We start from the raw sequence: 13,247 nt of genomic DNA on the forward strand, positions 1-13,247 counted from the left end.
ACAGTTTTGCAGTATGACAGCTTGCAGTGGAGAATAAAACAATTAATGGTCACAGCAGCCTAGAGTGTTCTAACCCACTGCAGTGTATTTTAAAGCATCATAATCAAGTTTATAAATAATCGCTATAAATTTCTGAATAACTCAGCTATTCAAAAATTCTCAAATGAATTTTTCCACCTCAAAGACTCACAAATATAAAGTAAACTATCCTAAGACATGTGTGCATGTCCTGACAAAGACGACTGAATAGTCACTGTGCTAATAGAAACAAAAACTAAACATTACCTGAGATAACTCATTAATGTCCACAAGTCCATTGTTGTCTGAATCAAAATAATTGAACATTTGATCTACCAGAAGTTTCCTTAAAGCCATTTTCTCACCAATGGATTTATCTTTTGATTGTGTAATGTATCTCTGGTTTTGTAGATCCAGTAACATATTTTTCACTTCAGTGTATTCAGTAGGTTTGCATTTATCCCCTGAAAAGAAAATACACACAACATTATTATTTTGAATTTTACTTCCTATTAAAAGTTTAAATATAAACAAAACAAAACCCAAAGCTGAAAAAGCAAAGTATTGACTTCTTATAACACTACCAACAGGGTTGTTTTAAGAGATAAGAAATTCATTCTGTAAGAGTTTGACCCATAACTCTTCTTTGTCTGGTCTTCAAATTAAGACAAAAACAATTATAGAAGTTTTAGATACTTTCTTAGACAAGGTTTTCTGTTTATAGAAAATTAAGAAACTTTTATCGGTTTTCAAGCCTGTACATTTTTATTTATCATTCTGGGAAGGTGCATCTGATGATTTCTTAAAATGTTACGTTTGGTAAAGCTTTCCATATGAATGTAGAAACGTAACGTATGAAAAAAATTCTGCAAATATGATAGAAAAATATATGCTATATATTGCATAATAATATTTGAATTCAGAAAGCAAAAATTACTCTTGAGTGCTCATAAGCTATCTCTACCTTTTCGTTTACTGGACATAGCAAGCTTATTTGAACAAGAAAAGGTGGGATTGCCAAAGAAAGAGAAAAGATATCTTTGACAAGATCTGTTTCTTAGTCTTCATTATCAAGTCTTCTATAAAGTAGACAATGTTACAGAAATGTCCTGCATACAGTGATTACAGTCTGTACTTATTTTAAACCAAAGCACAAAATAATATATCTCTGGTGTTCTGTCAATTGCTGCATATTTTAAATAGGATAGAGAAACAGTTTAAAAGGGTTTGTTTGGGTTTTCTACTAAGATAACCTTAGGATTTCAAAAGGGTTTTTTATCAGATGAGATATGTAAATGTGTACCAACATAATACTATGTACTTGTTGCAGACATATTTACAGTTAGCCAATATTTAACTTCAAGTGATGAATTCAAGGCTAGAGCAATATACTGATTGGTAAAGAAAGCCATTTTGCAATCTTCTTTATAGTCACTTTTCTGAAGATACAAGGATGAATGAGAAACAATTATTTACCTCATGGAAATGGTTTAGGCAGTTTTGTTTTGCCAGCGGATCTTTTAAGAAACATCTGATTTACGTGTATGGGATTTGAGTTTATTATTTTGGTATATTTAATGGTATATGCATCATCATGGTGACTGTACCACTATGAACACCTTCATAGCCATTCCATAAGGCAGAGAGAGAAAAAGTTCCTAAATGCTTCTCACTATCCTAGAAAGACTCAGATCTAGAAGAGAAGGATTTAGGATAGAAGTGAAATCACGGAAGACAAAATGGTTTTTGGTTTGTTTTTTTTTTTTAATTAAAACCACCCTAGCCTTTTTTTTTTTTGTTTTAGTTTTTCTAAAAGCCACCAACTGTTATGTAGCTATTTAAGTAACAAAAATAAACAAACCCAAGTTGTATTTAACTGACAGCCTAAGCTATGCATAGCATTTGCATATTTGTCCTTGTCTGCCAGAGGCACGAAGATTGAGGCCACACAATTTGTAAGAGTTGAGTTCTACATGAGTGCTTTTCAGGGGCCTAATGCAGAAATACTCAGCAGGGAAACATGTTTATTCCTCAGGCATTCTGAGGTTGCAGTGAGCAAACCTTGCCATCTGAATGGATGTAAGTTCCAGGTGGTGGGGAGGGAAAAGAGCACTTAACTTGAACATACTCTAATTCATTTGGGTGAACTCCAAGAGGCTGGGCCAGAAAACAAGTATCATCTCTGTCTCCCTGAGATAACTTTTCTGGCTTTGGTGTCCTCGAAAAGATGGTTTGGCTTCACTCTGCTGCAGGTGATGGCTAACACCATTTTACCTACACTCTTGGCAGGGCTGGGGGTGGCCAGGACAAGACAAATCCTATTAGATAGTGTATAGCTCAGTCCTAGCTTTCACATTCAGATTTTAGCCCCTGTAGATTATTTTTGTTTGAAGAGTCTCATTCTGCAGTTCTAAAACTGCAAAGTGCTATTCTTTAGAGATACACAACATAGCAAAATAGTTGGTTTTCTTAATAATATCTATTAAACCGTGGATTTGTCAAGTAGCATTGTTGAGTTGCTCCATGTTTGAGTTCAAAAAAGAAATAGAAAAAGAAAAACAGGTCACACTGACAATTTTTTCCCTTGAAGTACAGGACAATGTCTCTCACTTTAATGATTGATCAAGAATTGAAAAGAGGCTCTCATTTCTACAAAGGCAATAAGGATGCTAATGTTCATTAGAATATTGAAGATTATTTAATTATAATTTCTGGACAATTTGTGCTCAAATTGCACGAAGATTTCCACGAGTGATTTTACAAACAATGTAAATTTAAAGGAAAAAATTAAATTTATGTCTCACATGATCATGAAAAGCATTGCAATAATTAGTTGCTTTTCCTACTTTCAACTCAAAATAGAGTCTATGGAGAAAAGTTTTAAAGGAAGTTTGATCACAGTCCAGGAAAGACATTTTAATGCACTTTAAACATTAACTTTACGTCTAAAGCTTAAGGAAAAATGGACTAATGCATTCTCTCTCAACACCTGTTCAGAGAAAGAAGAATTCAGACAATGTATTTTCCACAACATTACTTTTTTTGTACCCTTCTCATTGCAGAGCACAATCTTCTAGAGCTAGTATATTGGTCATATAAAAACACTTGCATATTACATGTTTATAAACTATTTAGATATTTTTCCAGATGGGAAAAATATTTATACTATTTTTAATAGAAAACATAAATGCTGTCTAATACAAAATAATGTGAGAGACTGCTATTGCCACATGTTTGGGTACTTTCTGTAGAAAACCTTCATTCACAAATTAAGCAAAGTAATATGTTGTAACAGAACTACTATATTATTTATATTTTGATCTAACACCCACTTTTTAAATATTACTATGAATTCTAACAATGCACTTTTAAGCCAGTGAGAGATGAGCCTCCAGTTAATGATCTTAGCTAATCACAGTTGCAGTAAGCCAGGTTTCCACAGATATACTACATTAAAACATTTTCATTTTACACATAATTGAAAGTAGTCTTTACACCAACATTTCGAATTTAAGGACAAACATGATGGATGGATGTTACTGACAGATAAGATAATCACAAGGAAACAATAAGACACTCCTAGTCAACACAGAGCACAATTTCATTAAAAATTGCTCTCTTACCTCACTGTCATGACTGCCTTTTACTGCAATATTTGAGGAAATGAGAAGCTGATCTTTAAATTACAAGAATGAGGCTCTGTTTAAAGGAGACCTCCCCCAGGCTGGAGTAGCAGCCCAGCGAAAAACTCAGTTGCTTTATTTATGTTCTAATTTAGCCATCATTAGTTGTGAAATAGTTGTCTCAATGACACACAAATGGTAAATGGGAATTTAATATGTCAACATTTATAGCGAGGAAAAGTAATTTATGCTTAACAAAATTGAGAAAGACAAACTGCTGGGAATATACTACAATTCTATTACTTCCAAAAATGCCTACTAAATTCAATATAATTAGCTACGTACATGAAAGGGTAACCTACACATACATAATTGACTAACTTAATTCAGTTCTCTAGTGCTTTTTTATTTCATTTTTGAACTAGACTTCGTACAAAAATAATAGTTATTTTCTGAAAAAAAATACTAGAAAGTAATAATAGAAAAAGAAAACATGAAATTTGCTTTTCTGTTTGTTTCATTCATGGAAAGGACCAGTCCTACTACATAGCAGTTTTTGTAAAAAAAACCCAATCAAACAGAAGGTGTGCAGAAATCTAAAGGTGACAAAACAAACACACTGGAATCTAAATGCAATTCTGTGGTCCCGTATCTTGCAATTTCTGAAGTAGTGATAGTCCTAGGATTTACTTCATTCAAACTCAAAAATAGTAGAAAAATAGAAACTTTGGCTGTTTCCTTCCATTCAGTACAACAGTTTTGTAGCTGTATCTCTGTTACCTAGGAAACAGCTGAAAGCAGAGATTTTGACTGCTATTGTCCTTCCAGACAGTATTGAATAGATGGTATCTTCGTATAACAGAAAAAAAAGTTCTGTTTGACAATCAGTGTTCCTTAATTTGCAAGAGAAAAATTCATCACAAAGTTAACTAATTATTTATGAAAAGATGGCAAAGGAATATATACCTTCTTAGCACCTGCAGAAAAATATTACTCAGCTAAGATAATAGTTTAGAGTTAATAGTTGCTTCCATCCAAAGTCAAATATCAGATTCTTGACTTTTGTAATTTTTAGAAAAAACACTAATTTACACAGAGAAGAAAAGAATGAACATATTTTAAAAATGCAAAAAAGCAAACCATTTGATTTCTGTTCTCAGTTCTTTCACCACATTCATGATTAATACTTTAACTTTTCCTTGCCTGAGCATCTCCATTTAGCAGGAACAGCCCTTATGTCAGAGAGCTATTGGATCACTAATAGTCATGGGACATCTATCCCTACAAGAGCCATCACCTGCTAAGATACAATTTGACTCTGAGCTATTTATGATTTTGGGCTGAGTTTTATCTATCTATACCTATATCTATATCATCTACAGCTATAGCTATAACTATAGTGATTGATAGATAGATAAATAGATAGATAGATAGATAGATAGATAGATAGATAGATAGATAGATTTTTATCTATCTAGCACAAATGGTTTCCACATTTTTCATTTAAAATTACAATAAGTTTGTCTACCAGACATGGCAACTAGTTTTCAGGGGACCACATCTCATATGAAGGTTTTAAATTACCCCAAACCGATATTTACCGAAATTAGATTCTTGGAAATTGAATAGACCTGATAAGCAGCAAGCCTACTTTTAAGCTTCTGCATTCTGAACATATCCAGAATAATCAAATTTGTCAAAACAATTCACTGCAAAATTACAAATTATTTGGCATGGAGCAAACATGAGAAATTAATCCAAGATAACATGTATATACATATATATATATATATATATATATATATATATATATATATATACCTGTTCGTATGCACGTGTAGAAACTAATGCAGATATGCACACACACACACTCATATGCACACATATATATATGCACATAGTGTACATATTCACCCCCGCGTACAGGATGAAGTCACTACAGATATTATCTGGTATGAATCCAATTTCAAACATAACCCCAGAGACAAGTTGAGGGTCTTTATCCATTCAGCTGTTTTTCAAGATCTATCTATAGATAAAGTATGAAAGTTGTAATCTTGCTCGTAGCCTTAAAAAATAAAGGCATATTTTAGACTGCTAAAATTGCTTAGGAGTACTTGAAAGAAACTTCAGGCTACCAGACATCATTTCACAATATCTTATTTTTCACTATCAAACTCTTGCTTTCCAAACCTAGAGCTCAAAAATTTTGACCCTTATCCTTTGGTCTCCTCACTGAAGCTCTGGAACCACAAGAGAATCAATCTCATCTGTACATAGACCTAACTTTTGACCTATGGTCCAGGGTTTGAGGCAAGGAAGAGGAAAGCTTTACACTCAAAAGCAAATAAAGAGGGATTAACATCAAAGTTTTTCCCTGCTGCAGCTATGTTCTAAATAAAAGATGAGAATTTTCTACCATTAAAAAAAAAAAAAAACAACCAAATTTTGGCCCAAAAGCTGCTCAACTTTACACATTCAAAGTGCCTAAAAAAAAGGGTGGGGGGGAACAGAGAGAGAGAAAAAGAAAAAAATAAAGAAAAAAGAGAAAGAAAAGACATTTTGAATCTTTCTGGTTTTGGCTTCTGGTTTTTAGGAGGGGATTAGGTAGTCCAGACAGGACTCAATCAACAGATGTGCTGCTTTATGTCTTATTGTGGAGCATCCATACTTTCTAATGACATATATAATTATCAAAATCTAAATTCAGCATTACTGTAAAAGTTAAGATACTTGGTGTAAAGGACTTCAGGTACTCAATTCTTCTCTGTAAATTGGTCAAAGTAGATACAAGAATTGTTAAGAACACTCAAAAGTGTTGTCTATTTTTATGTTATATACATAAAAAATACTTCCCACATAAATAAAAACCCAATTATCTAGAGAGAGGGACACAAAAAAAAATTTTAAAGTTGTATCTATCACTGCCCTTGGAAAATATCTCTAAATGATTACTACAGCTGGTATATAAAAAAGAAATGAAGCTAGCTTTTCAAAGCGTTAGTGTACTTTGTAAATAAAGAATAATGCTCTCTTTTCCTCAGATATCACCAGCTAAATGCTCATAATTATTCTGATTTTTCAAAACTAAAAATCATAACTCCAGAGTAATAATTTCACTTAATTACACTGGAGACACATATAAACAGCTTTTCAGTGCCTAAACAATCAAAAGTCTAGATAAACTATTAAGATTTCCCTTAGAGAAATACCATTTAGGTTAAGCAACAGTAGAAGCTGAAATAAATTTTCATTTAGAAAATGGAAAAATAGGTAATATTATTTCATTTTTTTTCTTTTTTCAGGACTGGTTAGAAACATTATATGAAGTGAAAATTATTAACTAAAAAAGTAACAACAAAATGGAGAAAATTACCAAAATCAGCATTTGGTGTAGTGGGGTGTGTTGGTGTGGTGGTTGGTAATGTGAAGTAGTTGTTTTTTCACAGATCTTTTGACAGAAGAAAATAGGTCACATAAACTTTCACCTTCAAGATGACATTTGAAAGCTATAGCAGGTGGACAATAATGAGCAAAACATCATTTTCCACGGCTGAGAAAACAGGGAATGTTTGGGTTGTGTGGACTGCATGTTAACATCACAAACACTGTGAGCAGTGCTAGCCTGTATCTGAGAAATGCAAGACTCTTCTACAGCATTGACCCTGTCTTGGAACAACTCAAATCCACACTGCTTTCACAGAGTGATATCACTTCTCAGAATTTCCCAAGTCTTGTATGCTTACATACAAGAAGTATTATACCATGGCAAAGAACACATGAAAATGGGTGTATTTAACAAATGAAGGGGTCTTTTAATTTATTTTATTGTATCCAGTTCAAGATTTTAGACAGTTTTTCAATTTGTTTCCTACATCTTAAAAAAATTAACCTTCCATTTCATAAGTAAACATTAATGTATAACATTAATAAGATAATTTGGGCTTCCTTGGACTTTTTAAAAGAAAAATTGAGAGAGAAGAAAAGAAAAGCAGTGTGCCCCAAAGGAAGGCATTACAAAAAATGAAGGTTGAGACAGAAGTTTAATGCAGCATTTTATTTTCCCCTCTAGTGGAGTTAATGCAACCATTGCTGATAATCTTCCTCCCACAGGGCTTAAACAATTTTTGACTTGAAGTATCTAAAGTGGTACTATGAAAGTTGTGAAATGCTATATGCCTACATTTAAAAAATAATTTTAAAAAAAGATTAAAAAGTATTCCAAATTCAGCAACACTTATGGGATGTAAGCCTTATCAGAAAACCTTTGCAGAATTCTACTTCTGCTTCTTGGGAAGCATGTGTCAGAAGGCTCTCTCTTATTAAAAACAAAGAAAGAACCAAAAAGTTACTGAAAGAGATGAAACATTAAGCCACAATCTTCCTTTTCCCAGAAGTTTTACAGAGATGCAGGGTATTAAAAGGCTTATGAAGGTGAGGTATGAAGACTAGGCTAAGCCTAACTAAAACTTTGGTGGGGAGGGAAGACAGTTCTGTTGCTCTATTTCTATTTTAAGATCTTTGTTTTTCATGTCACCACTTTGTTTGATTAAAGTAAAATGAAGGAGATGGATTGTTAGGTTTAATTTTTTTTAATTTGTCCTAATTCTAATTTCAAATTTTTATAATATTTTTGCTTTCTCTCTGTAACTGTTGGATAGCGTTTTGTTACTAGTTACTAGCTAGTTAATGCAGCTGCCTTCCAAACCTAATGATGACAGTTCCCTAACCATAACTCAAGACAAGTGTCAGGTATACCAAGATGGCTAAGTAAAGAGTACCACATGCATGTCATTACAATTAATATGCCATAATAAAGTTATATACACACCAGCTTTTGCATCTGAAGAGAACACATCTACATATGTTATTTCAGCATTAACTTAATTTTGCTTATGGATTCTGATATTTCACATTATACACCCCAAACAGAAGTGACTTTCAAAGTAAGCATGTAATGAAATTAGAGTTTAAATATTTTCAATGATTTGGTAATCAAATTGCTTTCCTTAAATAGTACTTTTTGTTTTGTTTTCACCTTTTTTAAGCAGCAGAAGACTCCTTAGGATAAAAATAGATATACTAAAAAAATCATGGTATGCTCTTAATTAAAGTATCAGAGCTTACTTGAAAGACCATTTGTGGATGAAAATACCATATAACAACTATTATCACAATTTTTAGATGTTAAAAACACTTTCCCGATCTGTATTATTTTATGCCAATAAAGAGTGGAAGGTTTTCATGAATTTTTTATCACTCTCACAATCACATAAAATATTTCTTTAACAATGCTAAAATTTATTTATGTTTATGTTGCCCAGTTAATGATTTTTCTTGGGAACATATTAGGGATCGCTAAGCACAATGCTGAGCTTGTGTACTACATAACACATACATTGCTTCCTGAACAGGTATAGTTACTGTATTTTTTATATTCTGAGACACAGGTGGTCTGTTTTATCTATATAAGCATGACAGTGATCACAAGATAACTCCTAACACTTTAAAATATGAACTTTCAACCTGCCAACGAATATGTAGCACAGAGCAGTTTTGGGTACATCTATCCCCTCACAACAAGCCATGTAAACTGACAGGTTTCATTCTATACATCTCCTCTTCACAGATAAATAAAGGGAGGTAGTGTAAGGTTTCAAAATATGAAATCTACAAAATGGATGTAATTCTTGTCTGTAGAAGAATTATGCCCACATCTACTATCTGTATTTTCCTCCTTTCAAAGTTTGACTTCAAAGCAAATAGGCTTCCAGTCTCAAAAAACAAATACTGAATGAGAAAAGGACAACTTTATAGGTTGCCTTTTGGGGTATTTCCCTTTAGGGGGATTCTCATCTCAAACCATTCTAAAATGTGCTGCCCCACTGTGTATTTTGTAAAGTTTCTGCCCAGTCTTGAAGCAATACAGGGTCAGCTGGTTTATGGAGACAGAGGCATGTTCTCCCTCCAAGAAGTTTTAGCTCAGCCAGAGAGCAAACACCAAGAGTACAGCAAGAGCAGATAATCTTTCAGTGACTGAATTAAACTAACAGCTGCATACTGAAAAGACCCTTAACTGTGAAAGGAAATCATATATATTTGTTAAGAAAAAGTGTGAATGTTTACTAAGAGAACTTAATATATCTGATGGATCTCTAAAACAATAAATTAAGGGGAAAGGGCCAAGTTTTCCTCAAAACTATCGAAGAAATAATTATATTCAAATTCTTCCTCAATATGATGGAAAAGCTAATTTTCAAAATACCTTATCTAATATACTCTTTTAGAATAAAATCAGTTCTAGTTTCAAATATAATATTGTAGTTACCCCAGTTAAAAGGACAGTAGCAGCAGTGCTGGTTAACAGAACTACAACAGCAGGAAAGTAATGCAAGATGAGGTGGGGACAACATAGAAACTTCACACAAAAATATATTGTGAAACCACGTTTGCTTCAATTTTCAGATTACTAAACACCAGCTGCAAATGTCAAACAAGTTAACAAATAGGAGTAGATACATCAAACATTAAATGCAAATGAAAAGTAGCCCCTTGAGACGTGATATGGCTATTACAGTTCCAGAGAAAATATGCTGGGAAAATATGTCAGAAACAGAGTGTGTATATAAATATGTATACTTATGTGTACCAACAATAACAAATCAACAGCCAAGTTCATGTGCAAATAAAAGAGAAGTTTTCATTCCCTGCCTGGAAATGAAAAGCATGTATTAATTACTACTAGTCTTGAAGTCTTCTTATTCTAGTATCCATAGGCACACAAAAGTGATTTAAAGGCTGAAGTCTTTAGAAAAAACAGTACATTGGAAAGAAAATTGTACTGTATCCCACTGTGTGAATGGATGACACTCTTATTTTAAGGTGAACTTACGCAGGTTTAACTTAAATTTGCCTCTAGACCTTGACTGAAAAGGGAAGAAGAGAAAAAAAAGGTGAAAAACAGCTTTATATTAACCTAATTCTGAGATTATTTTCGAGCTAGGCATTTTTCAGAGCCTCCTACCAGTGTCAAGTAACCCAAACTTAGTCTATCATCTAACTCAGAGATTGAAATCTTATCATTTACAACCAAGGGGTACCACAACATCCATGTAATAGAGGCAAGGAACATTATTGCTGCTACTGTTATTATTATCATTACTATTATTACTACTACTAGAACTACTGCTATTATTATTATTCCTATTCTGAGAAAAGCGTGAGATTAAAACACTACATAAGACAAGTAATTTTGTTTACAAGACACTCCAGTAGCCCCAAAAATGCTGTATTTCCTGCTAATTCTCCACAGCAGGCTTTCCAGAAAGACTTACTCTGAAAATAACCTTGAGAATTAAATTAAATCTTTATTTCTCTTCTTTTTCTACATTCCCTATCTAGTAAAGGGGAAGTGGGGAGAATGGACATAAAATTGTCTTTTAGAAATTAAAAAATAACCCTTAAATTGGACAAATATGAAGATGGTTAAAGTCCTTGGTACTACTGCTGTCTTGCTTTTTTTAGAGTTGTAAATATGGATGTTCTTTCCATCTGTGTTAACAGTGGGCTGTTTCTGGATTCAGTTTTGCTTTAAAGGAAAACATGAATCCAAAAAATTCTTACTTCCATACATCTCAGAAATTCATTGTTATCCCATTAGATGTATTGGCAGGAAATAAAATGGACAGCATTTAGATACAGATTTTCAATTTTATGAATTAATTATCTTATTTTACCTTCCAACTTCACCCTTTCTGCTGTCAGAAAAGATAGTCAAGAACCTCTCATGAATATTGAAAGCATATTTTTGAAGTCTCAAACAGACAGTAAGTGTTAAGAAAATTTAATTACCAGTAACCAGAATTCTCCAAGATGCAAAGTGGACATGTGCGTTTACATTTGGTGACTGCTAAGAGTTAAGAAATATTTTCAGCCTTGCAATGAATGGGCCAATATATAAGCATGTAAATTGCAACATGGCCTCTTGTGTATATACTGCATATAACGTAACGCTGGACTGGACTAAATAGGGAAAAGCTGGAAAGTAAGAACACATGATATGCAGCTCTTTAAGAGCTCCCTTTTGGTTAAATTAATGCTTCTTTAAAACTCCTAGGTACTGTCCCGATGTCAATTCAAAATTTACAAGAAATGCCCATACCAATTAAAATCGAGTCCTTCCTTGGAATAACAGTCTTCATTAAAAGCTGTTAATAGCTAACTCATCAAGGATACACTGCTGTGTGAGAGTAAACAGAAGCTGCAAGAAACCATGATAACTATCTCCAAGAAAGGAGGTAAGTATCTGGATACATTTGTAGGTTATCTTAAATGTTTTGTAAACCTTCAAAACAGTTTCATACTTTCTGACCTCTAAGAAGTTTAAAAAAATCTGTTATTCCTCAAAAATCCACAAAGATAAATGGTTAAGAATTTGGGGACTGCATTTGAGATCAAAGTGCATACTACATGGCCAGCTTCATGGCATCACAAGTCTTTCTGAAAAAAGTATCAGTAATTTGACAAGATGCAGAAGTGAAGGTGGAAGTTTGTTACTAAATATGAATTATAACCTACACCAAATACACTGCTTACATTTATTCTGAAGAGATGTGGATGTGAAGAGGCTTCTTCTGGGAGGCCCTTTCAAGTTTAAGAATAATCTAAATAACATTTTTCAATCCCCTTGAACTGCTTTTTATTTGAATATATTATATGTCACCAGAGACAGGAGAGGTGTACCCAAACTCCAAACTATTCTAATAAAAATTATCTCACTGAAAAGAGAACTTTTTACTTTAATGGCCTTAGTTCTCATATTCAGTAAATTACTGTGTGTCAGCAAAGCAAATTACACTCTCTTCTCAGAGTCTGCACTCCTGAAAATAAAGATGATCTAACCTTAAAGAAGGTGGGGACAGCCTTCCTGGGCCTGAACGAGTGCCCAGGCTTCAGAGCTATCCCTGAGGCATCTTGGAAGGCTCAGCTTCAGATCCTGAGCAGGTGCCAGAGGGCAACAAGAAATTGAAGAAAAGGAACTGGAAAAGATTTAAATTTGAGAGGCCTGACACTAAAGCATACTGCACAAAGTGAGATCACCTCACCAAGTCATTTTCCTTACCAGGCAGTAGCGGACAACCATGGCACAGCAATGACCTTTCTGCTTCTAGAGGCTGCTTACCATTTGTTGGCTCAGATCAGCCCCCTTGTATTTCACAGGGGAAGCTTCTAATTACAAGGCATGAGGTCAGGCGCATTTCAGGTGCTGAGAGTGGACATTCTGGCTATAAACTGAGAAAACAATCTATATCTTAACTGGGTATGAACTTCTATGTTACCATTTCCTGACAGATCTAAGGGACTAAGAAAAAGACAGATACAAAAAATACTTAGCAGAATAAATTAGAAAGTGCACATGTGCCAGGTTTGTTACGCACTGCAGACCAAGCAATTCCCAACCTGTGACGGTCACAAGCAGCTTAGCAAATTTGTTACTCCATTTTTTTCCCCAGGGGAAAGAGAGACCAAACACGTAAAAAGAAAATCATCATAATAATGATAACTATTTTATAAAGTAAGCGAGTCTGATTAAAAAAACAAACAAAT

The 13,247-nt window shown here is 33.6% G+C and overlaps 1 protein-coding gene across 4 annotated transcripts in view; it reads right to left on the bottom strand.

Annotated features, from left to right (window-relative positions):
- Positions 1-13,247, bottom strand: part of FSTL5 (follistatin like 5) — a 266,722-nt gene that overhangs the window by 125,119 nt on the left and 128,356 nt on the right. For all 4 annotated transcript variants that reach the window (XM_085058614.1, XM_085058613.1, XM_085058611.1 and 1 more), the window contains exon 5: positions 286-482. In XM_085058614.1, the coding sequence (XP_084914740.1) occupies positions 286-482 (197 nt within the window). The remainder of the gene's footprint in view (positions 1-285; positions 483-13,247) is intronic.

The sequence above is a fragment of the Lichenostomus cassidix genome, chromosome 4, assembly GCF_008360975.1.
Source record: "Lichenostomus cassidix isolate B80296 chromosome 4, HeHo_3.0, whole genome shotgun sequence".
Taxonomy (NCBI): domain Eukaryota; kingdom Metazoa; phylum Chordata; class Aves; order Passeriformes; family Meliphagidae; genus Lichenostomus; species Lichenostomus cassidix.